The following is a 27,740-nucleotide window of genomic DNA, read 5'->3' as shown; positions in this document are numbered from 1 at the left end:
AATTTATTTATTTTTGTTTAAAAGAAGAGAATAGCCTAGGGACGATTGAATGTGCACGCGTGTGTGTGTGTGTGAGAGAGAGAGAGCGAGAGAGAGAGAGTGAGATAGAGAGAGAGAGAAAGAGTGAAAGAGAGAGAGAGAGAGAGAGAGAGAGTGAGAGAGAGAGAGAGTAGAGAGAGAGAAAGAACTCAAAGAAAGATTTCTAACATAAACCACTAATTCGAAGAAGAATGGTCATCCTCCCACGAGAAAAACCTTCTTTTTCTCAAAGAAAAATGTGAGGGGATATTATTTCTTTATTTATTGTTTTATTCCCAATTCATCGTTAGTCATGTTACCAATTTTATTTAATTTCTTTTTATACAGTCATCATATTATATTGTGGGTACGCACACTCATACTGAGATATGTTCTCATCTGTTAAAATTGTTTATTTATTCTGTTATTGCTCATCATTCTTTTTCATACATCTCCCATACAGAGAGAGTCCATAACACACTGTGCCTTGGAATGCAGCCGGACACATGGGCCACAGATGGGCAAATCCCCCTGGATGCTGGGGACGGACTATAAAATCTTCAAAAACTTTCCTCAGGGCTTAATTTATCACATGTCACTAGAAATGTTCCGATACCCTTTTTCCCTTCCCAATACCGATTCCGATACCTAGGCTCAGGGTATCGGCCGATACCGAGTACTGATCCGATACCTGGGTGTGTATCTGGTTATACAGCTGTATGTACTACTAGCCCTGTATGAATTGATACAATTATTTTATGGTGTTCTTCACCATATACTGTGAGATAGGTAGATAGATAGATAGTCTGGAGTAAACAAAAAAATATAATATATAATGTTTGGAAAATGGCACATCTTTTTAAATATCTAAAAGTGCACTCTTAACATCAGTCAGTCAAGCATTATAAATATATTACGATAATCAAGTATTATTTAATGATATAACTTTAGCAATTAGAATTAAAACTTGGTAACCATGTATGAATACATAGTCATTTTAACTGAACTTAAGTCTGGTGGTGGTGCTTTTTTGGTCATTCAGTATTTCTGTAAAAAATGGGGGGGAAACTATCAGTAATATTGATAAGATAATCATACTATGAATTCTACTAAGAACGATAACGCACTAAGGATTAACGAGCTGCTGGATTCATGAATATTAATCAGGTTGTGTGCGTTCGCTCGAACTGATTTGTTGAAATCAAAACGGGGACGATAATAGGTGAGCGCCAGCCAATGAGATTGTTGTTGGCGCATTAGCTCCACCTACTACCAGAGAACCCGGCTGTTCTTAAAAACTGAAGAATTCCAAAGGAACTCCGTAATTTTGACAGGAAAATACAACAAAGAATATCGTTTACATACCATGCAGAATTGACGCGCTACATGTAAGACTCTCTCTTTCTCTCTCTTTGCGTGTGAGGAAAAAAGCAAAGTGACGGCGAGTCATGCACTTCACACTAGAGCTTACAGTACGTCAAATACAGTTGCGCTGCGCATCCATTCAGATGAACTGAAAAATAGCACAGATCGCTTGATGGAGAGTGAAACTCTGAAGCGCTCAGTCAGAGTGTTTGGAGAGTGACAATATATCTGTGCTAAACTTATACATATCCTCCAACTCACACACTGGCGAGTAAAATCTGAGCATTTATTAGCCAGTGGCTAATATTATACATTATTTAGTTGCCCAGGGTGAAGATTTAGTCGCATATGCGAGTGATTTACTGGCAATGTGCTAGCACGTTTGTATTTCTTCTTCGCTACTCAAAATAGTGGTTGCTTGTGGCAACACAGCACCACTTCCTGTGTTTGCATTCTGAGCAGCGAAGAAGAATTGATTTCTGATTTGCAGCGTTAAGCAAAGCTAGCGCGCATTACTATAGGTCTTGTTTAAGAAAATGGTATCGGATCGGTACATGGGTTCAAGTACTTGCCGATACCAATGCCAGAATTTTTTGTGGTATTGGTGGAATTTCCAATACTAGTATCGGAATCGGAACAACCCTACTTGTCACCGGTCGGACACGTACAAACAATTGTACAAATTGCGGAATTTCACATATGCCGATTCCCGCATCTGAAACTCATTAACGGGTCACGGGGTCAACACGACGTGGGTGGTCGCGATGTGGGTGGGCCACGTGGGGGAGGGGAAAGGTCAAAATGTCAAAGCCATCAATCATTTTTGTCATAAGGTCCTCCATTGACTACTAACATAAGTCTACTGGGCGCACATACAGAGTCCCGACCAGGTTAATTGACCCAAACGGTGACATGATATAGAAAAAAAACCCGATCACGTATTCTGCTTTTTTTTTTTTGTGCAGGCACCCCGTTCCACCCCTGGCAAGACGCTGTTCTGAGCGGTTGCCCATACCTAAATCTGCCACTGTTTTTGACAGCTCAACTCAGTTCATGCCCAAAACTAACTAATTAAATTCATATTGATTTAAGAACGTAAGGAGAGTACAAGAGTAAACAAACTACTGTGGGTAACTGCTCTGCAGAGAGATTGAAATAAGTTTACTATTCAGCATTGCTCACTAAACCCATTTTTCCTGGTTCTTTTTACCTTACCTTATTGAAGACCCAGATCTCTCCATTGACAGTGGGTCGAGGCACTCCATGGCCATTATAATGAAAGAGAACACGTTCCTCTTTGGCATTTCTCCGCAGTGAAGTACACAATTTCTTCACCTCATCAACTGTAGGATCCAAACTCTGCTTATAGCGGGCCTGGAAGAGAGAGGACATTAAATAACAATGACATCCAGTAAAAACATTAATGAAGGAATATGTCAGTGCAGCTCTCAAAATATCTGAGAAATCCAGATATAATATAAAAATGAGCATTAAAAAAGATTGAAAGTCATCAACCCTTACAAATGAATCTACTTTAAAGTAAACAGTACAGCAAATCTGCTATTTTCTGGCCATTTTCAAGATTATTTATATTGATAAATGTGCACACTTGGCTGAAGAATAAAAAAAAGAGACTGTTCTAAAATCTAAATAGTTTTTTTCCGTTTTAATAAATATGTATATTTTTTATTTCTGTTAAATGGACTGTGAGCAGTAAAGTTCTTGTTTGTGAATTGTATGCATTGCTACAGTCGCTTTCCACAACCAATAAATAAATAATTAAAATACTTCAGTACCTGATTACCAAAAATTATAACACGCATGAATAAAATGAAATTTTTGCTCAGTGATTCCAATACACCCCTGCTGTGAGCTACTTGAACTGGTGGGAGCAAAATTGGCCATGGCAAAAACTGGAGTACACTAGGGGTGTAACGGTACACAAACATGACGGTTCGATATGTACCTCGGTTTTGAGGTCACAGTTTGGTATGGTTTCGGTACAGCAGGGGAGGGAAAACTTAACATAAAATTGCTTTTTTTTTTAAAAATAAATAAATAAACAGTGGTTTACTGAACAGATTGCTCTTTCTTTAAATAAATTCAAATGAAAATTTTCTTAGGAATAAAAATCTACCCCAGCTTATGCTCTAAACCAGTGGTTCTCACGAATCCAAATGCGGCCCACCATGCTGAATCAGGGCCGGCGCCAAGGGGGGGCATTCGCGGGCCATGCCGAATGTGATCGATTTCGAAAGCGAAAGTGAAACCGGTAAAACAGCGCACATAAGAAAGCGATTGCACGCATTAGCAAGCATCAGCAACTGCACGCGATCACGGATTGCACGCTTCCCACCGGAAGCTTTGGGTTTGCCCCGCTACCGCATCCTTAATTACAGAAATTTGGCAAAACATCTCTCGAGAGAACCTCAGATTATTAAATTCGAAAATGCTTTCCATATTTGGATCAAGGCTACATTTGTGAACGCACACTTTCTGCAGTGTCGCGTGTCAAGTCACGCTTCCGTGCGCGTTTTACAGACTGCAACTTACAATCGCAACTTCATTGTGCTGTTACTCCTTTCGAGCAGAATTTCACAAAATTGGTCAGTTCCCGACAGCATCAGGTGTTTTATTAATGGTGAGTAGAATTATTTATTTATTTATTTCAATAAATGTATTCGTTTAGATATCATAATATTTAGGCTATAAATAATATTATAAATCTGGTTGGTTTGTGTTGATGACGTAATATGTAAATGACATGCGTGCGGCCCGTGAGACTTGCACTTGGACCATAGTGCGGCCCGGGTGGAAAAAAAGGTTGAGAACCACTGCTCTAAACTGTAGGGAGCCTTTTTACGTTACTATAAGGTTACAATTAACAACAAAGCCCAAACTTAAATTTAATAACTATTTATTTTTAAATATAATAATCAACACTCAAATAAAATAAAATAAAAAATGTATGCAAACATGTAAATTGCACATAATTCAGTTTTAAAATAACTTCTGAATAACAAAATTTCTAGCCTATATGTTGTTGAAATAACAGATTTATTTAAACATAAAATAATAAGACACCTCAAACAGGTAAAGTAAAATCTAATGAGTATACAAAATGCTCTCTAGACTCTCCAGCATACTAACTGGCTGTGGACATTAATGACTTGCTTGAGATAAATAAATTGCTACGTGTCAAGCTGTTTTATTGATGTGTTTTCGAGGTTGAAACACTGATTGAGCGATTACATGCGGCATGCAATGTTTATTCATGTTTATTTCATGTTAAATCTAGTGGTAAAGAGGAAGGAATGATAATTTATAATTTATGATAATTTATTTACTCTCCAGTCATGACTGTTTATGCTACTGCTGCTATGTGTGTGTGTGTGTGTGAACAGAGAGTATGGATAATAAGAAGAGAAGGGTTTTGGGAATGACTGGGAATGAAAAGCAGGACAAAAAAATTTATAAATAAAGTTAAAACTAGGAAATAGTTTTATAAATACCCAGTTAAATATGTGACTATTATTATCTGCACAGACAGATCTATCTAACATTATGTTTATTATTTTTAAAAATTTTGCCCAAGAAGATTTATTTAATATGAAGTTTACACTTCACTGGTGTGGCTCACAATCTCAGAAGAACTACAAACTTTATAACAATGGAATAATACAATAGAAATTTGATAATCACAGAGGAGGCAAAAATTGTATGTGCCATGTGTGAGAAAGACAGAATGATGCAGTGTGAAACACGCCTCATTCTTTCACTGTCCTCTCCAGCTGGTGTAAGTATGTGTATGTGTGTGTGGTATTACATAACTCTGAGTGAGTGAGAGATGGTGTTTGGGAGAATGTTAAGGAATTGTGTTTAGAGCTGTTTATATCACAGCCTCATGTCCCAACATACACAACAGGTCAGTGGACTGATGTGCAAGTATGTGTAGATTTTGCATAAATTGGGGGGACCAGATGCCTCCACAAGTATAGGCAATTGTGAAATCACCATCAATGTTGGGCCAGCAAATAAATAAATAAATAAAAATCTGTTAATTCACGATTCCAGATAGAAAGAGACTTTGCAGTATTTAATATAAAGAGACTTTGCAGTGTGATCATTAAGTTTACTATATATTAAAGAAACAGATGGCCGACCAGAGTGTGGTGCGATCCAATCCCATATAGGATGAGAGGAAATAGGGGATGCCCAGGGAACTCCATAGGCCTTGAGAGCAGAACGTAACTGAAAAAACACAAAATATGATGATGCTGGTAAACAAAACTTAGTTCTTAGTTCTTGAAGTGAGCAGAGTCCCTGGTTATCATATAAGTCATCGCATGTGTTTCTGCCCAATGTAGACCAAGAGGGCTGGAAAAATGGCCAATTTCAATATAGAAAATTAAAGTTGTGCCATAAGGGTGTTGTTACAAAATTTGAAAGGTCCTCCCATCAGATGTTCCACCCTTTTTAAAAAAAAAAAGAAAAAAAAAAGAAGTCCTTAGATGCAGTATTCTGGATTCTCCAAAGATCAACCTTTGTGATAAATTGACACCAAGTGATAAATTGTATTCAACAACTTAGAGGATGGGTTAGCTGTAGTATCAGATTGAGAGATTAAATCAAGTGAGATTTATCCAGTGCATGATTTAAAACGGCATTAAAATCACCACCTATCACTAAAGGACAATCCATCTGCTCAAGTAATATATTGGAAATATTCGTGAAAAATGCACAGTCTGCCTCATTCGGGCAGCAAATGGAGACCAGTGCCAACCCGTCACTATGCATTCCACAGCGCACAAAAACAAATCCACCTTCATCATCATTCCCGGTATGTTCAATAGTTAAATGTAACTTCCTATCGACTAAGATAAGCACCCCCTTAGTTTTATTAGGGGCACAAGAGAAGGTTGCCAGTTTGTAATACTTGTTTTGAAAATGTGCCACATCACATTGTTTTAACTGAGACTCTTGTATCAGGGCACAGGAAATCGATTTGCAGTGCATATATTCTAATATCCGGGTACGCTTAATAGGAGAATTTAGGCCATTCACATTCAATGATAAGATATTCAGAACATGCATTGTGTGCTCGCAATGCCAAGATTCTGTCTAAGTGAAGAGAAACAAAAGCAATGCCATACTGCCAGTGACATGTAAACATTAGTATGTATCCTAGACACCAATCCACCTAGATGCATAGTCCTTTTAAAAGAAAAGCAGAATAAATAAAAGTATTGATGTCTGTTGAAGGACATAGAAAAAAAAGCAAAAACAAGGAACGACAAACAACTGTGTATAAAAACCAAAGCAGACCATACATTACCGAGAGTGTAGGTCTGCATAAAAAACAGAAACAAATGTTGATGCGTGACCACTCCACTTCAACGCAAGACATGTCCCCAAAGGTCCACTGAGCCAAAAGCTTAGTCATTGAACCTGCTCTCCATCAGCCCGAATAATAATAATAATAATAAAGAAAAATAAAAATAAAGAAAATAAATCATTATTATTTACCAATCAGCGAACAAACGTACAGGGCAGGGGCAAGATTCCAAAAAGAAATTAACAAGTGTCCATGGCCACCTTGTTATTGTCCTCTTCAGGGCGGTTAGGATCACCACAAATCTCATCGTTAGTTTTCCCTCGTTAAGCTGAGAGGATGGAGACGGTAGCCAACGTCTTCCTGCTGCTTTGTAGCGCTGCAGAATACGTCTTCAGTGACAGTGAAGTAACAAAATCCTCCGCCTTTTGAGGAGAGTCGAACATCATCTGCTCACCTTTGTGCCGTAGTTTAATTACCGCCGGATAGGTGAGGAAGGGCTAGAGACCAAGTGCTGTCATCTTCTTCAAGACTGGATTAAAGCTCTTTCTCTTGGTAGTTGTGGCTGGACTAAAGTTGGGAAAAAATAGTAGCGTGACATTGTCCTGCATATACTTCACCGGATATGCCTGCTGAGCACCTTTCAGGATCACCGATCTGTCATGCCATCTTAGTACACGGAAGATGAGAGTATGCAGCCGATCTGAGTTTTTCCTTCCGTCATATACGCGATGGGCCCGGTCAATCTCGATGTCACGGCCTCTCAGGGAAGGGATCCACTTGGAAAGATTAGCTCTGAGGAAACCCGCTGCATCGGAGCTTTCCGTCCCTCTGGCAACCCTACCAGTTGCGCGTTATTTCTCCTGCTCCTATCCTCAATGCTCGCCATTTTTTTTGTGAGTTGCTCCAGCTGATTTCTTAAATATGTGACTGTCCTCCTATCCTCAAGTGCAGCTGCTTGAACGGAATCGACCCGGTCACGTGTCTGTTTCGCCGTGATGGCTAGCTTTTCAACTTCTGCCTTTAGCTCTTTTACAGAATTGTTGGTCGTTTGTATATCCAAATGTAGATCACGGAGTACTGGGGTCAGTACAGAGTCTATCGCGTCTCTTACAGTTGAAGCCACTGTAGCAAATCAGCTCAAAAGGGAAATGTATATAAATAATTACAATTAATTATGATTAATTACAATTATTTATATCGGCTGACAGTAATAACTGTAGCAGAATTAAATTGCCATCAACTGATCTGTTTGTCCAGCGAACGTTGAGTGTAAGTTCATATCAACTCTAAGAAAGGATATTTTCGTGGCCACAGAAAATACTTTCCTAAGTATTAATGCAATAGAGCATGTAGTAAGGATCAAAAATCGTAAAGGGACATTCATTTGCAAGGCAGAACCAGAAACTCATTTAATTTGTGCACACAACTTTTGTTAACTAAATGCTAACAATCTAAACAAACAAACAAACAAACAAACAAACAAACAAACACACACTCATGCGTACATACAAAGGGGAGCTAAAGTGGATGAATGAAGCCATTAGAGAAACAGAGAATACAGTTATGGAAAGATTCAGTTAACCACCTGGGTAAAACCATCAGCGCCGTTTATAACGGGGTCTATAACTTATACTAAACCTCTGTTTAGTTTAGTTAGATGTACGATACTTGCACTTCCTTGGTCGTTGGCGATTGTCCGGAATGCAGTCTCGGCTGAAAAGTCTTGATGGTTTCAAGGTTTTGGACTCGCGATAACATTCTTCTGGGTTGAAGAGTGATGAATTCCAACAGATGTTATTCTGGCTTGGTGGTGATTGGGAGTTCATTCCCAGGTAGAAAGTGAAAAAGAGCTACGAAAGAGATCATCTGAGGTCCGAGGACCTTTGGTTGAATGGAAAGTCAAGGCTGCAAGGCCTGGCACAAAAACTTAAGGGTCCAGAAGCGTTCTAGCTCACATCCTCATCTTCTCAGTATCTGAAAAGAACCGCAGACTGGGATATGTTGGAGCCCACCGGACACACCCATACCGGCTCCGGCTCTCCACACGGGCAGCAATCCGGAGATTTAGCAGAAGAGAGCATGGGGGAACTGTGCGTGAGCCCTTTAAGGTCTGAGAAGAGTCACACCTCTCAGGATGGGCTTGACCAATGAGAAAGGCTGAATTTCCAAGCGGGAGTTTGGAAATACTGGGGGGGGTTATGGGTGAGCGTGATTTCACCAAGTACAACATGTTCCTGGATCAACATCTTTGTTGATCCTGGAACGTCATTCCAATCAACCAATCAGAATTGAGGGATAACTTTTCAGGAAATATAAGTTTTAGGCTTATGATCAGGGTTAGGTGCTTCGACACCCTTGTTAATCAGCTATCATTTCTCACTGATTTTAGGAATAAATTATGGGTAGGGTTAGGTTTAGGGGTAGAGATTGGGTTAAGTCTATATTTTTGGACAATAATGTTGATCCAGGATCAACAAAAGATGTTGATCCAGGAACATGTCTTACTTGGCAAAATCACGGCGACCGGGGTTATGACCCTTTGTCTGAGAGCATGATAATTTGCATATGAACTGGATTGGAAGTTGATATACAAACTAATAAAGATTCTTAGAATACTAATATGTTGCATAGGCATCGACATGTAATATTCACTCTCAATTAGATCATCCGAAGACGAATTGATAGAGACCAAACATGGTATGGGTGAGGTGATCTTAACTAGTGATCTATCGTAAGCATGCATAAGACAGTATACAATACACAAGAACATATACAAGAACAGTAATAATATACACAATGACCTGAAGATATGTGTGTTCATTCAAAGAAATTATTAATTAATTAGAGAAGAGTAAATTATGGCATGTCTTTCCTATAGGAAAAAGGTAGTGAGAGTTGCTCTGCATGCATTCCTTTGAGCAATAAAACTAGTGTTATCTGATGGGTTGCCATGGAACCAGAGGCCTGTTCTGCCTTTCTTAGGTGTTGGATGCATTTCGGGGGAAGGGTCCACAGACCCTCATATTTGTCTGATCGGTCCAAACACTACACCACTACCGAATCGAGAGTACTTTGTTGCTCTTTAAGTGCTAGCTCGATACTGTTAGCTATAGCAGCATCGAGATCCTCTCTGGAGATGGTGGAATCTTTGAATTTTTGAATATGTTCATATTGTGGCTAAAATGTGACCCATTCTGGCGAAATGAGTCGGAAGTTGCAACGTTCCATTTTAAGATAATTTGGAAAAAAAATGAAAAAAATTATTTATTTTTTTTAGCTAATTTCAAAGAACAGACATTCAAAAATAATCTCCAAAAGTTTCGTAGTCCAGATAATTGAGTAAAGGTATTTAAATGACTATTAAAGTTGACAAAGTTTTACTAAATTCGCTGGAAATGAACATTGCTTTTCTCAACTCCTCTCGTCACTTCTGAGCATTTCCCTATATTCCGGGTATCCTCTGAAACGTCACTATCTCTGCTCTCCAAATATGCTGTTAAACGTTGTATGAAACCAATCAAAAAGCTTAGAAATGTACACAAACAGTGACATAAACGCTGATCGTTTGTCAATTGGAAGCCCCGTTTCGACTGACCGGCACACGATTGGTCCAGCCATCCTCCTTTAAGACTAGCAGCGCTCTGTGTAAACAAGCTAGCAGATCTCCTCAGAAAGATAGTTCAATACTGTGTAGTGTAGTATAGTGTAGTGTAGTGTAGTATACTGTGTGTAGTTCTGTTTATTAATTTGAGAAATGTCGCTGTCAAAGAGAGCAAAGTCGCCAAAGCATTAAACTCACTCACTCTCACACGCTTTCTCTCTGTGACTGTGTGTACATGTGCGTGTACGCGGGAGGTGACAGTCAAGGATGCAGACACACACACACACACCCTCTCTCTCTCAAGCAAAAATGTAGCACCTCTGTTCAATCTTTCTGATTTTAGTAAATCTTTGTAAAAGTGCCTTTTAAAATATTTATTCAAATAAATACTTTAAAATAATTTGAGCTTCAGCCTGGTTTAATAGCATTTATATATATACAAATGTCTTTGGTCAAATTAAGCTGTAAAATAAATAGTTTATCCCTTTAAATGCAATGGATTTTGAAAGATATCAACAAAAATGATGACTCATTTTGCTGGATCAGGTCACAAATGTAAACTAATCTATATTAACTTTTTCTTTATAGAACTGTTGTATAAAAGCAATATCATACAGCACTTTATATCATACCTACATCTTTATTTGTGAAAAATACTATAATAAGATTTCAGTATTAAGAATGTAAAATATAAATTAATATAGTTTATGTTACGGACTACAGAATGCTTTATTCAGATTGGTTGACAAGTTCTAAAGTGTGCTATTATTTCATAAAGTAGTTGCAGGTAGGCCTTGATCATATTACATGTCCATATCACTTTGCCAAATGAATTCAGTTATTCCAAAGGTCCTTATAGCCTATAACAGCAAAGGAACCAAAAACTACAAGACACAGATCAATCCAATAAATATAACAAACAATAGGATAAAAATGACAAACTGATTGACTCCAGGTTGTTGAATAATTAGAAAAAGAATGCATACTTTGCATTGTGGCTGCATTACCACTTTGGTATCAGCCATCAGCCACCGTTCACTTTAAAGATATTGGCATCAGTCATTAAAAAATTCAGTTGACCACTACTTGTGTCAGCAGTTCATTGCTGCAATGATAGCAAACAATCATCCATTGTCCAAAGAGAGGTGGTCATAGATCCAATCGCTTTGACCATTCAGCAATTAAGGGTGCTGGATAATAACCCTACTTACAGGGATAGTTCACCCAAAAAATGTAAATTATGTCATTAATTACTCACTCTCATGTCGCTCCAAACCCCTAAGAACTTTGTTCATCTTTGGAACACAAAATAAGATATTTTTGATGCATTCCGAGAGCTCTCTGACCCTCCCATAGACAGCAAGGATCCTTACACGATCAAGGCTCGGAAACATAGCTAGGAGATCGTGAAAATAATCAATTTGACATCAGTGGTTCAACCGTAATTTTACGAAGCTACGAGAATACTTTTTGTGCACAAAGAAAACAAAAATAACGACTTCATTTAACAATTTGTTTCCTCCGCGACACCCTATAGCGCCATTTTGGAGAGTATCACATTCGTAAACAACGTATGCAATGTATGTATGTGGCTACATTGTTTACGTTCAGATCAAAGCGTAAACAATGTATCCGCATACAGTGCTGCTGACACAGAACAGCATACGTTGTTTATGTATGTGATATTCTCCAAAATGGTGCTAGGGTGACGCGGAAGAGACGAATTGTTGAATAAAGTCGTTATTTTTGTTCTCTTTGCGCACAAAGTATTCTCGTAGCTTCGTAAAATTACGGTTGAACCACTAATGTCAGATGGATTATTTTAACAATCTCCTTGCTACGTTTCTGAGCCTTGATCGTGTAAGGATCCTTGCTGTCTATGGGAGGGTCAGAGAGCTCTCGGAATGCATCAAAAATATCTTAATTTGTGTTTCGAAGATGAACGAAGGTCTGACAGGTTTGGAACGACATGAGGGTGAGTAATTAATGATATATGAGACATAAATTTTGTAAGAGTGACAATAAGAAATGATAATCAACACTGAGGCTGTAAACTAATTTTGAATATATTTCAATGTAAAACGCCTACTTTTTTAATTTATTTTTTTACAAACAACATGAATTTCATAAATTAATAAAATTTCATAAATAATTCCATGGAATAGCTCACACAAAAATGTAAACGCACACTGCTATGATTGTCTAACAGTTAGAAAGCCTACATCCTTTACAGAAGAATGCTGCTGTTTTAGGTTAAAAATGCATAAATACTCAGTACATATCAAACAATCTGTAATAACAGACAAAGCAATAGCGATCACTTAATAAAACAGTTCCTCACACTTGTGTGGTGCGACACAATCCGTGTATCATTAGTTCATTCGTTTTTTGATTTAATATTGAAAGTAGAAAAATTAGAAAACGGCTTTTGTTTTTTTCCCCCCAAAAAACAAGTTCAGCTTAAATTTTCGCTTTTCGTTCAGGGGTAGAAAAATGAATAAACAGCTTGAATTTTCGATTTCTACACGTGGGCGGGAATTAAACGCCCCTTTCTGCTTATTGGTCAGCCAAAGATCAAAATGCGCCATCATCAGTTCTTCCGCATGGAGCAGAATAATAGTCCTCGCTGCTGCAGTTTGACGGATTCCTAACGCATTTATTGCAACTACATTTCATCTTTTTTCATCAAACAGACTAATGAATAGCTCGACACAACTCGTACCAGGGCAGAGTCTAGACAGGGCTTTCTTCTGTGTAGATATAAATTCTATATATAATATAAAAATCAGCTGGGCATGGCAGGGTATGATCTGACGGCTGTCATAGCCTACCCTGCACACCCAGTAAGTCTGTTTGTTTGTTTAATTAATGAATTAATGAATTAATTTGTTTCAAAATAAATATTTTAATAGTGTAGATCAGCGATTCTTAAAGTGATAGGGGGTCCTTATTTCCAGACTGTAAAGTCGCTTTTTATCATGATACATAGGCTGTGATTTATTCCAAAGTGACTTATATGATGCATTTAATGTCAAATAATCTAAATGAAGCCTTTTAAAAGACAGGTATTCGCTGTGGTTCATGTTTGTGCCAGAAAGATGCTCAAGGAGACCGAGATGGGCTAAAACAGCACATTCTGTAGTTCTCTTTATTTTTCAATGGCATTACATTTTGTATTTTGAACGTAACGTTACACAAATAAATATATACATTTTACCATACGACTATAAATGACAGAGTATTAAGTTATTTCCCCTCAATGGGGAAAAAATCCAAGTGAACATCAATCAGTACTCAATATTAATTTAAACTGCTTTAAATATGATTGTTGCTTATTCCTGTGCACTTCAATACTGGTCTGCGCTTGACTGTAGTTGCGCCTGTCTGTTTATTGAGTTTATTTAACCCATCGCAATTTATGTGTGAACTAGAGTGACTACTCACCTTAATGTTGTTCTAAAGGCTCATTACTTAATTAACACTAAAAAATGTCCTGCTCACACTTGCCAATTTAATGGCAGAGAATGGTGACTTTAGACCTAGGTTTTTTTTTTTTTTTTTTTTTGAAGCGGATGCATATCTGTCGTAAAATAATCCTATGCATCTCGTGGCGTATATTCCAAGCATTCTGAAGGTATACTGTGGGTTTGGTGAGAAACAAACCGAAATGGCAAGTAATTATATTTTATGAAAATTGCGTTGCAGTCCTGTGTGCGAGTGAGCAGCAGCTCATGCCGCGCACAAGTGCATATCCTTTTGAGATATCAATTATAATCAATTTTAATAAAACACAAGACTACATTATAAAACTCTAACAGTAGGCTATTTAATATATGTTGTTCTCCGGTTGTCAGTCAGAATGACAGGCCTATATATAGCCTACACATGCCAATTTATTATTCTTTTTGTCTTAAGCCCTAAACACACTGCACGATTTTCGGCTGTCCCAGACGAAAGGTTGGCATCGTGAAACAATCATGGCGTTAGTGATTAAAATATTTATTTTGAAACAAATAAATTCATTAATTCATTAATTAAACAAACAAACAGACTTACTGGGTGTGCAGGGTAGGCTATGACAGCCGTCAGATCATACCCTGCCATGCCCAGCTGATGCAAAGAATAGAATTTATATCTACACAGAAGAAAGCCCTGTCTAGACTCTGCCCTGGTATGAGTTGTGTCGAGCTATTCATTAGTCTGTTTGATGAAAAAAGATGAAATGTAGTTGCAAATTAGTCCTAATAATAATAATAACAGTCCTCCGCTGCTGCAGTTGTACGTATTCCTACTCGCAATAAATGTGCTAGGAATCCGTACAACTGCAGCAGCGGAGGACTTTTATTTTGCTGCGTGATACTGCGGATGATGGCGCGGTTTGATCTTTGACTGACCAATCAGCAGAAAGGGGCATTTCATTCCCGCCCACGTGTAGAAATCGAATATTCAAGCTGTTTATTAATTTTTCTACCCCTGAACGAAAAACGAAAATTTAAGCTGAACTTGTTTTTTGGGGGGAAAAAAACAAAAGCCGTTTTCTAATTTTTCTACTTTCAATATTAAATCAAAAAATGAATGAACGAATGATACACGGATTCGACATTACTGTTGGATCCAATATAGTAACTATAGTAATATATAGTAATATAGCGTACTATACGCGCACCACCTGATTTTTGTAACCGCGCGCACTTAAGTTATTTTGCAGTAATCAGGTTTTCCACATGGTGGCAACACTGTCCGGGGCGTTGTTTCACAGTAGAAAACGAAACTAATGAGACGGACAACGACAACAAAATAGCGGAGACTGCAACAGACGCTCACATTGACAAGCGCTTGTGAGCGAGAAGGTATGAGACAGCTCAGCTTTGGTTTAAAAGAGTTCAAAAATATTTGTTATCAGTCATGACTAAACGGGGAAAAATAGAACAGACACTGAACATGGATGAAGCTTTCTAGAGTGCATGTGTTGACCGCCCGCGTTCGCGCACAACTTCAAATGGAGTATGCTTTGAAAGGCTACGCGTTCGACTGTATGCATACGCTAGCATACACGTACAAAAACGAAGTATACTTAGGCCTGAAGGTGTGACCAACACACACTCCCATGAAACACATATGGCCTTTATGGAGCACAGACATAATGCTGTCTGACTCAAGCCATGACACAAAACTGTTCATTATGACAATAATGACTGGAAGAGTGTCCTGTGGCCATGTGAGTTTTCATATGCTTCTCTCAGTTTGTAAGAATATAATGATGACACTTAAAAGTTAAGAGAAGAAACAAATTAAAAGCCAAGATAGAAGACAAGATAAGTCCGAGATTTGTCTTGCTCACTCTTCTGCTCTCTGGTTGTAAAAGACTCACTTGAACAACTTAACTCAAATCAAGAAAACCATTTTCCCAGAAGGTTTTGGGACTGACCTCTATGGCAATTAGGAGCTGTCTGATAAAGAACAGAGGAATGGGGACTTGCAGAGGGTGTTCGTAAGAACTCTACTACATCTACTTTAAAGGGATAGTTCACCCAAAAATGAAAATTCTGTCATTAATTACTCACCTTCATGTCGTTCCAAACCTGTAAGACCTTAGTTCATCTTTGGAACACAAATTAAGATATTTTTGATGAAATCCAAGAGCTTTCTGACCCTGCATAGACATCAATGCAACTGAAATGTTTCCAGACCCAGAAACATAGTAAGGACATCTGTAAAATAGTCGATGTGACATCAGTGGTTTAACCGTAATTTTACGAAGCTACGATAACACTTTTTGTGTGCAAAGAAAGCAAAAATAACGACTTTATTCGACAATTCTTCTCCCGAGTTACTGTCTTCTGCCATTATGGACAGCACATGCGCGTGCTTTCCTCTGCTCGTAAACAAGGCACAGCGCATGCGTGTTCTACATCGCCAGCACCATACGCATGCGTTGTTTACATGCAGAGGAAAGCACGCGCATGCGTCATGGTACTCTCCATATTAGCGGCAGACGGGATGAGGAGGAGAATAATTGTTGAATAAAGCTGAATAAAGAACCACTGATGTCACATGGTCTATTTTACATTCGGTGTGAACTTTCCCTTAGTTTTCTGTTCCTTGCTACTTCTGTCCATTTTATTTCATCTTTTTCAGCAGCTATGAGCGAAATTAATTAACATTAACTTTAGAAGAGCTATAACAGCCTCTCATGTCCTGAAAAGTCCGTAATGGTCAGTAATCAGTAATGTGCAGGAGGCAGTACAGAGGAAATAGACCTTTCATCATGAGCTCTATTCAGACTAATTTAGTTGATGTCAAAACACCTACTAATGTGAATTCACATTGCAATCATAACCAAATTTAATGAGGTCCACAAGAATGCGTATAACTACACAAAGATCTCTAGATTTCATTCACAAAGTTCTACACATTCATATATCTTGCACCTTACATGTTTATTAAATATTTCATCAAATCTGAGTATGAGTGTAGTACTACCATCAAACAATAAACAAATAAAAAAGTCCTGGGTCCTATGCTTTTGAATATGAGATTTAGCCACTCCACTTGAATTGTGGGAACGTTCAAATATCAAGGTGGGGTGAAATGTTGGGCACTTGTGCAGCACTTGGAACAAATGAAATCACTCATTAAAAGCACTCAAGCAGGACTGTGACCATGTAATTTGCTGGACAGTTAGTTCAAGTGTAAGAGAGTGAGTCAGAAGCTGTTAAAGCGACAGGTTTGAACCAGATGAGGGTCAGGATTGAGAGACACGTCACCTCCTGTCCTCCTGTCCAAATCTGTGAGGAGTCACACTTCCTCACACACAGGAGCTGTATCCTTGGCAGCTAAATAATGTGACTGTTTCTGTGACTAAGTGACATTATTATGCAACTGGATGGAGTCCGAAAGCGATCACAACACACACAACACAACACAACACAACACAACACAAAAACACTACGCTTATCAGATGATTGTGTAATACCACAGCAGGACGGATCCTCAGCTGAAGAGGATGTGATACGAACATGAGCTTTCCATATCATACAAAATGAAAAATAAATAAATACATTTTATATATATATATCTTTTATATATATATATATATATATATCTCTCTCTTGGTTTAACACAACTGCGTGCCTATATATATATATATATATATATATATATATATATATATATATATATATATATATAAAAAGTAACTTAATTTTCCTTGGGATTATAAAAGTGTCTTGGTAAATAAAATGTATTTAATTTATGTTTAAAAGTGGAAAAATGATAAACATTCATGAAAGAAAAATAGCAAAAAATAAAAAAGCAAAACCTAAACCTAAATTAAATAATAAAAAAAATAAATAAATAAATAATAATAATAATAATAATAATAAGCAAATAGCGCTGCTTTTATAATCTCTAAAAAGATGACAGTTCATCGCAATCTCACAAAGCTCTGTTATAACAATGAATCAGTGGGGATTTCTTTAAGACTGCAAGGGAAGCTCGGCTTCCCCTATAATGTCAAAAAATTAATGGTCAAATATGTACTATTGTGTTAACATTTTATTGACTAAAAATGCATTAGAACACGTTCATCTCGAAGACGAGTTCGTTCAGAATCAGCTACGATTTCCTTCTCATACATTCCAGTCAGTGCATTTCCCTGTTGAAGCCGAGCGTCCATTGTCTTCAATGGGGCTGCTTTGAACAGTTTTTTTCAGTGCTTCGAAACTAGATGGTCATTGATAAATGCTGCGATTATGTCTCGCTCACGGACGCTCAGCGTCTCTGGGGGTGAATGGAGGAGTGGGCTGGCCTGGACTCCGGGCTTCTGCGTGATGATTGGAGGGTCTGTCGAAAGACTGCATCTCAGTTTGATTGACAGTGATTTTGTACTATAAAAAGTCACTGACGCTGAAGCTATTCGAGCTCAGTCCCATAGCGGCTTTGCACTTGGTTCTTATTAATCATTATATATATTTTTTATTCATTTATAATGTTATGTTTAATATACATGCTGCTAACTCGGAAATTTCAAGATATGCGAGCAAAAATTGAGAGCAAGAGTGCTGTTTTTGTTTCGTTTGTGTTCGATCTAAATCCGTGTTGATTTCGGCGAATCACTGATTCACTGAGCCATTCATAAAAAGTCATTTGTTTCGCTCCTGAAGGATTCAGCCGTTTTGAAAGAATCATTTGAATGACTCAGTGATTCAATCACGAACTTCTGCCACCTGCTGGCCGTTTTTAAGTTTCCCATCTAAAAGTAGGCATATTACATTATTTTCCAACATATTTCTATATTCAGAATTTAGTATTTAAAACATTAATCTCATAACATTATTTATGCAATTATAAATACAGTCTAAATGTATAAATGCCACATCTAAATGTCACTTCATGCAGCTTCTGTGCAGTGCTAAGATGAGTTTTGTTTAGATCATTTCATGGATAACAATAGCCAGTCATTCATTCACATTAATTAAGTATTCAGAGAATAATATTGTCTGTTTTCACTTACATATTTATTAAATTTTGATTCATTTTGTAGAATTGAATTATAAATTAAGCTTGTATAGTTGACTAGCGTAAGACATTTTTATGGTATCATGACAACCCTATTATACACCACATTCCTTGTTTCAGTTTAACCTAATTCCCACATTTCCTCCATCGAGTTTAATACCTTTTTTTTTTAGATTGTTTGTTCATTCATTCATTCATACAGTAGGGTAGGCTAGCATCACTGGAAAAGACGCCTAGTTGGTACGACAGGGTCACATAGCACTTTCTTAAAAAGGAACGTAGAGCAGAATTTACGTATAAATAAATGTACAATTTTTATGATGTAGGCCGAAAATGAGCTTCCCCTCTTTGAAAGACCAGCAGCCGCCACTGCAATGAATATATGCATAATGAATCTTTCATAATGTCTACAATTTGTATGTTATAATGAGAGGATTCGTGAGCATGTACATTTCAGCACTGCACTGGCCACTGCGTTCCAGAAATCAACATTGTTCAGCGCAGCAAACATGTGTTATAGCCTAAACAGAAACTCCGCCTACACTTGCGCCTGTTAATAATTTTTTATTTTATATTATTTCTTGTTGCTTTTGTGCAATAGATTAATAACAATTTATTTGTTTTAGATATTTTATGTTTAGGTATTTCTATTTTGTGGGAGTCCCGTGAATCATTTTCTCCCGCATCCCGCACACACACGAGTGTGTACCCGCCCGCACCAGCAATCTAGATTATAAAACACTGCATTCTGTCAGCAATGCAATGTGGCAGTAACGTATAGAGACCTCGGCTTGTAATTATACTCTAATTACTATTTTGAAAATTATAACGTGTTAAATTACTCCGTTACTAAAAAAGTAATCAAATCACAGTAACGTGTTACTAAGTAATGCGTTACTGCCCAACACTGGAGGTAACTCAATGAACAACAGGTGAACGCAATCCAATTAGAAACCATAGAAACTAACTAGCGAACAGAACTCAGGCAATGCAAAACAGGGAAGAGTTTGAAAATGAAACCAAAACAGAACGTGTTAGATTGCTTGTGTGTGTGTGTGTTCACACACTGAAGTACAGAAAAGGGTTAAGTAGAATTGTGAAAATCACCATAAAAATACTACAAAGCATGTCATGCTAATATGATCCACACACTTCCACTCAAATCAATAAATACTCAGTAGCTTACTGAAACTAACACCGTCTACACAGGACACATCACACCAAAAGCCAATAGAACCCATTATAATACGGTCTACACTGGATGTGGTGTGATGAACTACTGACAGAACCTTCTGACGTACTCCTTGTGCTGCATTTGTCATTTGTGTCAGTTTTGATGCATCCAGTGCAGACAGCCTCCGGTTGTTGCGGCAATCCGCCTAATGAAGACACGGACAATAAACTTGAACTTAAAACAATAAGCCAATACATTTTTGAAAGCATTTTTTTTATTTATTTTTTTTTTCTCTTCAATAAACTGCTGTATGTACTGCTGTAACTAGTCACTTATTAGTTTATTAATAGTTGCTAATAGCAGTTAGTCAGCTGCAAAGAAACATTAATACAAAACTGATACATCTAAGAGCATTAATAATAAATGTGTGGTCGTGTGTGTAGCTCCTTTACTTGCACTATACTGCTGGTGGACAGTTGCTTTTTTTATATAAATTCTTTAGTTCACCTTCATAAACTAGGCCTACCTTTTGAAAGCTGAAAACCTTAAGATTCGACCTCTGAACTTACTTTTTTCAATCAATAAATTATAATGGAAATAATATTTTACAAAATGAAAAAAAAAAAAAAACGGTAACACTATTTTGATGGTCCCTTTTGAACATTTTGTTGACACCAAGTAATGTTGCAACTACATGTCAACAAACTCTCATAAGAGTATTAGTAGACTGTCTGCTTCATATCTACTAACTCCTTATTGTGTTGGTCTCCCAACAGATATTCTACTGACTATAAGTAACTTTGCAAGAATGTGTCAACTTAATCTAACCCTAACCCTACCAGTCAACTAATTCACTACTAAAATTCTAATGAGAGTTAGTAGAACTGTAGGTGCAACATTACTTATAGTCAATAGAATGTGTTAAAGGGACCATCAAAATAAAGTGAAACCAAAAAAATTTTTGCACAAGAGACATTGTTATATTCCAGTACCTTTGTTTGCGATGAGATCATTTTAAGCTACTAAACTTCATTCCAAAGATTAAAAAAACAAATCCATTCAAACAGTCAGTCAGTGACTCATGGCTGGATAATGCTGCTCTAATATGCGACGTAAGATAACGCAGTTCACTAACAAAGCATCTCTTCACTTTGTGGCACTCTGCATAGAGATGGCTTTTCTGGGGTTTGTGTGCCATTTGTGACATTCAGATCTGACTGTTTTGTGAATTTATAAATCAGTTATATTGTTCATATACATAGAGTTTAAAGTAACACTTTATTTTAAGGTGTCCTTGTTAGACATTACATGTACTTTAATGTACATAATTACATGAAAGTAACCCTAAACTAATCCCTAATCCTAACCCTAACAATGTATTAAGTACATGTAGTTAATTAATATTACTCAGTACTTAAATGTATAATTACACTGTAACAAGGACACAAAAAGTAACAGTTTAATAAAAGAGTGCAGAAAATATAATAAAATATTCAGTAGCAAGTGTATTATGTAAATCTGTTTTTAATCAGCATAGAACAAGTTTATTAGCTTACACATAGTTTTACAGCACTGTCGATTAGCAACACTTCTAGCAACAAGGTGAACACTTAATATTACCGCAAGCCTACTATAACAGTGAAGTTCTCTGGTTTCATTTTACAGTATTTATACAGTCAATAACTGAGGCACAAGATAGCAAATGCAGTTGAATGAAATGAGCGAGAGCACAGCGGTGTGATATGAGACATATTTACAGTGAGGAAAATAAGTATTTGAACACCCTGCTATTTTGCAAGTTCTCCCACTTAGAAATCATGGAGGGGTCTGAAATTGTCATCGTAGGTGCATGTCCACTGTTTAGAGACATAATCTAAAAAAAAAAATCCAGAAATCACAATGTATGATTTTTTAACTATTTATTTGTATGATACAGCTGCAAATAAGTATTTGAACACCTGAGAAAATCAATGTTAATATTTGGTACAGTAGCCTTTGTTTGCAATTACAGTTTGTCAAACGTTTCCTGTAGTTTTTCACCAGGTTTGCACACACTGCAGGAGGGATTTTGGCCCACTCCTCCACACAGATCTTCTCTAGATCAGTCAGGTTTCTGGCCTGTCGCTGAGAAACGGAGTTTGAGCTTCCCTCAAAATCTCGCAATACATGGCCCCGGTCATCCTCTCCTTAATACAGTGCAGTCGCCCTGTCCCATGTGCAGAAAAACACCCCCAAAGCATGATGCTACCACCCCCATGCTTCACAGTAGGGATGGTGTTCTTGGGATGGTACTCATCATTCTTCTTCCTCCAAACACGTTTAGTGGAATTATGACCAAAAAGTTATATTTTGGTCTCATCTGACCACATGACTTTCTCCCATGACTCCTCTGGATCATCCAAATGGTCATTGGCAAAGTTAAGTCGGGCCTGGACATGTGCTGGTTTAAGCAGGGGAACCTTCCGTGCCATGCATGATTTCAAACCATGACGTCTTAGTGTATTACCAACAGTAACCTTGGAAACGGTGGTCCCAGCTCTTTTCAGGTCATTGACCAGCTCCTCCCGTGTAGTTCTGGGCTGATTTCTCACCTTTCTTAGGATCATTGAGACCCCACGAGGTGAGATCTTGCATGGAGCCCCAGTCCGAGGGAGATTGACAGTCATGTTTAGCTTCTTCCATTTTCTAATGATTGCTCCAACAGTGGACCTTTTTCACCAAGCTGCTTGGCAATTTCCCGTAGCCCTTTCCAGCCTTGTGGAGGTGTACAATTTTGTCTCTAGTGTCTTTGGACAGCACTTTGGTCTTGGCCATGTTAGTAGTTGGATTCTTACTGATTGTATGGGGTGGACAGGTGTCTTTATGCAGCTAACGACCTCAAACAGCTGCATCTAATTTAGGATAATAAATGGAGTGGAGGTGGACATTTTAAATGCAGACTAACAGGTCTTTGAGGGTCAGAATTCTAGCTGATAGACAGGTGTTCAAATACTTATTTGCAGCTGTATCATACAAATAAATAGTTAAAAAATCATACATTGTGATTTCTGGATTTTTTTTTTTTAGATTATGTCTCTCACAGTGGACATGCACCTACGATGACAATTTCAGACCCCTCCATGTTTTCTAAGTGGGAGAACTTGCAAAATAGCAGGGTGTTCAAATACTTATTTTCCTCACTGTATACATGCTGATCTGAAATCAATAAACAGCATTCTAACATGTGAGTTCTTGTTTTCTAGATGTGAAAGAGCCTGGTGAATTGTGGATGCAATGGCATCATCTGTGCAGCGGTTGTGTCTTTATGCATATTGTTGCAGGTCTAGAGTGGGTAGAATAAGTGCTTTGAGGTGAGCCATGACCAGTCTTTCAAAGCACTTCATGATCACAGGGGTGAGTGCAACAGGGCGATAGTCATTTAAGCATGTTACTGTGGATTATTTTGGCACCGGGGTGATGGAGGTGGATTTGAAGTCGGGAAGGCCGCCTGTTCAAGGGAGATGTTAAAAATGTCTGTAAAAACATCAGTCAGTTGGTGGGCACATTCCTTGAAGACACGGCTGGGAATGCCATCTGGTCCGGCAGCTATGCGGGGGTTCACCCTGAGGAGGGTCTTCCTGACATCACTTGAAGAAACAGACAACATATTGTCGCCTAGTAGGGGGGTAGACTTGACCTCCTTCCTGGGATTAGTTCCTTCAAATCGTGCATAGAACTCATTCAATGTGTCTGGCAAAGATGTGAGATTCATAGAGGCAAGATGGTTTTTATGCCTGTAGTCTGTTACACATTGGCCATTGCCTTTCCACATACTCTGAGGATCATTGCTGTTAAAATGTTGTTTTATTCTAGAGGCATAGGATCTTTTGGCTTCTCTGATGCCACAGGTCAGATTGATCCTGGCTGCCCTGAGTGCCACCTTGTCACCTGCCCTAAAGGCTTCACCACAGGCTTTGAGTAGTGCTCATTCAGTAATAGTCTTGGTAGGCACAACATCATCCACACATTTACTGATGAATCCAGTGACGGAAGATGCATACTCCTCTAGATTAATGTAACCATTGTGTGTAGAAAGAAGCCTCTTTAAAAACATCCCAGTCGGTACAATCGAAGCAGTCTTGAAGAGCTGAGCTTGCCTCCTCTGTCCATACTCTGATGTTTTTGGTGGACGGCTTCTCACGTTTCTGCAGTGGTTTGTAAGTGGGGATGAGCATCACAGAGATATGGTCTGAATGCCCGAGGTGGGGGCGGGGCACAGCTTTGTATGCGCCGCACATGTTGGTGTAAACATGGTCAAACGTGTTCTCCTCCCTTGTAGGCAGAGCTATGTTCTGGTGAAACTTTGGCATTATTTTCCTGAGATCTGTTTGATTAAAATCCCCTGCAATGATGAAGAACCCCTCAGGGTGGCTGTTCTGTGTACAGCTGATAATATTGTGCAGTTCTGTTAGCGCGTCGTTCACATTCGCACTCAGTGGTACGTACACAGCAGCGATAATGATGACGGTGAACTCTCTTGGTAGATAGTGCGGTCGACATTTGATCAACAGATATTCAATGTTCATAGAACAGTAGCGCACAGAATAGAGTAGTACTGCTGCTGCATCCTTCATATGTCCTGAATAATCTTTAATTTTAGCAGATTTATAAAATAAATATACAACTGTATTGCTTCTCTCCGAAAACAGTCGAGTTCCTGGAGGCATGCCGATGGTGGAGCTAGAGAGTCACAAGAGCGCAAAGCTTTTGCGTAGTGATTTACTGACTTGAAAAACTTCACTGACGAATGAAGTATGTTGATGGGCTGAAGGAGTGTCTTTGGCACAGAAATACTCCGTCATATGCCCAACTTGTTTTGTGAGACTTCAGTTAAAGTTTAGCATAAGGATCCAACACTTTAACGTGTAAATAAGACAATTACATTTAGATTAGAGATCCCCTATAAATTTAAACTGGATAGTGTACAATAATGTAGGCAGTGTAGCACCTAGAATACACCTAGTGAGGCAACATTTCTTTCACTGGACATGTCACTATCTGAAACCTTTTTCTGCCCCTTTTAATTGACAAGTCAATTGTTTTGGCCAGTGTCCAATAGCACAGATAAGATGTTTTATTTTTCGATACCGATGATTTTTCAAAAGATTTGTGATGCACCACCACTTAACCCTCATAACCCCTTAGGGCAGGGGTGTCAAACTCAGTTCCTGGAGGGCCAGAGCCCTGCAGAGTTTAGCTCCAACCCTAACTTAACACACCTGATCCAGCTAATCAAGTCCTTCAGGCTTATTTGAAAACTACATGGTTTGTGTGTTGGAGCAGGGGTGGAACAAAACTCTGCAGGGCTGCGGCCCTCCAGAAACTGAGTTTGGCACCCCTGCTTTAGGGTTTGTTTTTTTTTGACCCGGAAGAGATACATAAACATTTCTGAAATTGCATAGTTTTTAGAAAGGGAACAAAACTTTGCAAACATTTTAAGACCCTTTAAAATACACATCATTCATTCATTCATTTACATATTTGTTTCAATTATTTTTTAAGAAATATAACCATTAAAACAAACGTGTTCAGGTCATTCTGGACCAGGGTATGGAGTACAGTGTCAAAAATTAGTTTTGTAAAATTATCTATGAAATTATATTAGTGTCAATAAACTTTTGTAAAATATATTTAGCCTTTGCTAACCATTGACAAACCATTGCAGCATGAAAAAAGAATAACTTTTTTGACATGATGGGGGGGGGGGGGGACATCGATATCCTTTGTGTTGAGTGTCTGGTGTGGCCACCAGATGCTTTAAGTATGGGTGATTTTAATAAATGTTCCATGAAGCAGTGCCTGCGGAACTTTTATCAATATGTTTCCTGCCCCACACGTTTTAACAAGACTCTTGACCTTTGCTATGGATCAATTAAAGGTGCATATAAGTTTGTTGTTAAGCCTCCTGTGGGGGCGGCGGACCATAATACTGTCCTGCTTGTCCCAGTATACAAAACTGTTTTAAAAAGAGAAAAACTACAAACTAAGAATATTAGAATGTGGTCCGAAGAGTCTACTGCATCTTTGCAAGGATGCCTGGAATGTACGGATTGGGACATTTTTTATGACTCTTGCGTGGATATAGATGAACTCAGAGATGTTGTTGGTAGCTATATTTTGTTCTGTGAAGATATGCTTATCCCCTGTAAGACTGTCAAAATATTCCCAAACAAAATAAGCCATGGTTCACAAAATCCTTGAAAGTACTTATGAATGAAAGATGTAGAGCATTTTATGAGGGCGATTTGGTAAAAAGATTGGTATTGCAGAAAGAGATTAAAATGGAAGTGAGGAAAGCAAAGTTAAATTATAAAATAAACCTAGAGAAAGAACTGAGTAGAAATAATTTGGGGTCAGTTTGGAAAGGGATGACAGTTATAACTGGATCTAAAGGGTGTGAGACTAAGATAATTCAGTTACCTGGGTATGACTCTAGTAGTCAATTGGCTGAGGAACTTAATAGGTTTTATCTACGTTTTGATGCACCTGAATTTAGTCCCAATATGGAGTCTATGAATTATAAAATGAGCTGTGGTGGTGACTATAATAACTTTTTTGATGAATTAGATATAAAGTTTTTCTAAAAACCTCATATATTAGTAGAGAAGTTAATTACTGATTTTGGTCTTGATTTTAATTTAGTGGGCTGGATTTTAGATTTTCTAACTGACAGAACTCAAAGAGTGAGAGTAAATGGTAGTTTTTCATCTCCCTTGATAACATCTACAGGAACTCCTCAAGGCTGTGTTTTGTCTCCTTTATTGTATATTTTATATGCAAATAATTGTATAAGTAAACACAGCAATAGATTTTTCTTAAAGTTTGCTGATGTTACAGTCATCACGAGTCTTCTGGAAAATAACGAAACGTGTCATGGTCCAGTGGTTGATGATTTTGTGAAATGGTGTGATGGTGCCTGTTTGCAATTGAATGTGTCTAAGACAAAAGATATGACTATCGACTTTAGAATAAAACCACATTCTTCCCAGGCTACCATTATCAGGGGTGAGGAGGTATAATGTGTGGACAGTTACAAATACCTGGGCACCACTATTGATAACAGATTGTGTTTTGATGTGAACACAGAGGTTTTATGTAAAAAGGGACAGCAGCGCCTATATTGTTTAAGAAAATTAAGATCATTCAATGTAGATAGGACAATGATGGAATTGTTCTATAAGTCTTATATTGAGTCGGTACTGTCCTTTTCTATTAGTTGCTGGTTTGGAAATCTCAGTGTGAAACATAAAAAGGCATTAAATAGAATAGTTACTCTTAGTGGGAAGATTATAGGCAAAGAACAAACAAGTTTGTCATTTTTGTTCAGTAGGAATGTTTTGAGTCGGGCCCAATCTGTGCTCCTGGACAGTGACCATTTTCTGCATCCAGAGTTTTTAATGCTTCCTTCAGGTTCCCGTTATAGACTACCAAAGATGAAAAGTAACCGATATAAATACTCGTTTGTTCCCTGTGCAATTCGGCTGTTAAATGGTCTTTAAGGAATTTGTTAGGTGAAATTTATTGTATTTACTGTATTTTATTTATGTATTTTTTATGTATTTATGTTTTGGAATGTATTGTATGGGTCTGCTGTGCTTCTGATTCTTGCTGTATCTAAATTGCCCGTAAGGGATCTTAATAAAGTTTGACTTGACTTGACTAAGTTCTACAGTGCACCTTATCCTCAT

The 27,740-nt window shown here is 37.9% G+C and overlaps 1 protein-coding gene across 6 annotated transcripts in view; it reads right to left on the bottom strand.

The window, feature by feature from the left end:
* The window catches only part of rptor (regulatory associated protein of MTOR, complex 1), a 288,710-nt gene that overhangs the window by 148,487 nt on the left and 112,483 nt on the right, over positions 1–27,740 (bottom strand). For all 6 annotated transcript variants that reach the window (XM_058779698.1, XM_058779699.1, XM_058779695.1 and 3 more), the window contains exon 5: positions 2,599–2,757. In XM_058779698.1, the coding sequence (XP_058635681.1) occupies positions 2,599–2,757 (159 nt within the window). The remainder of the gene's footprint in view (positions 1–2,598; positions 2,758–27,740) is intronic.

This window comes from Onychostoma macrolepis, chromosome 06, assembly GCF_012432095.1.
Source record: "Onychostoma macrolepis isolate SWU-2019 chromosome 06, ASM1243209v1, whole genome shotgun sequence".
In the NCBI taxonomy this organism is placed as follows: domain Eukaryota; kingdom Metazoa; phylum Chordata; class Actinopteri; order Cypriniformes; family Cyprinidae; genus Onychostoma; species Onychostoma macrolepis.
The sequence above is the reverse complement of the archived record's forward strand: the minus strand, read 5'-3'. Positions and strand labels throughout refer to the sequence as shown.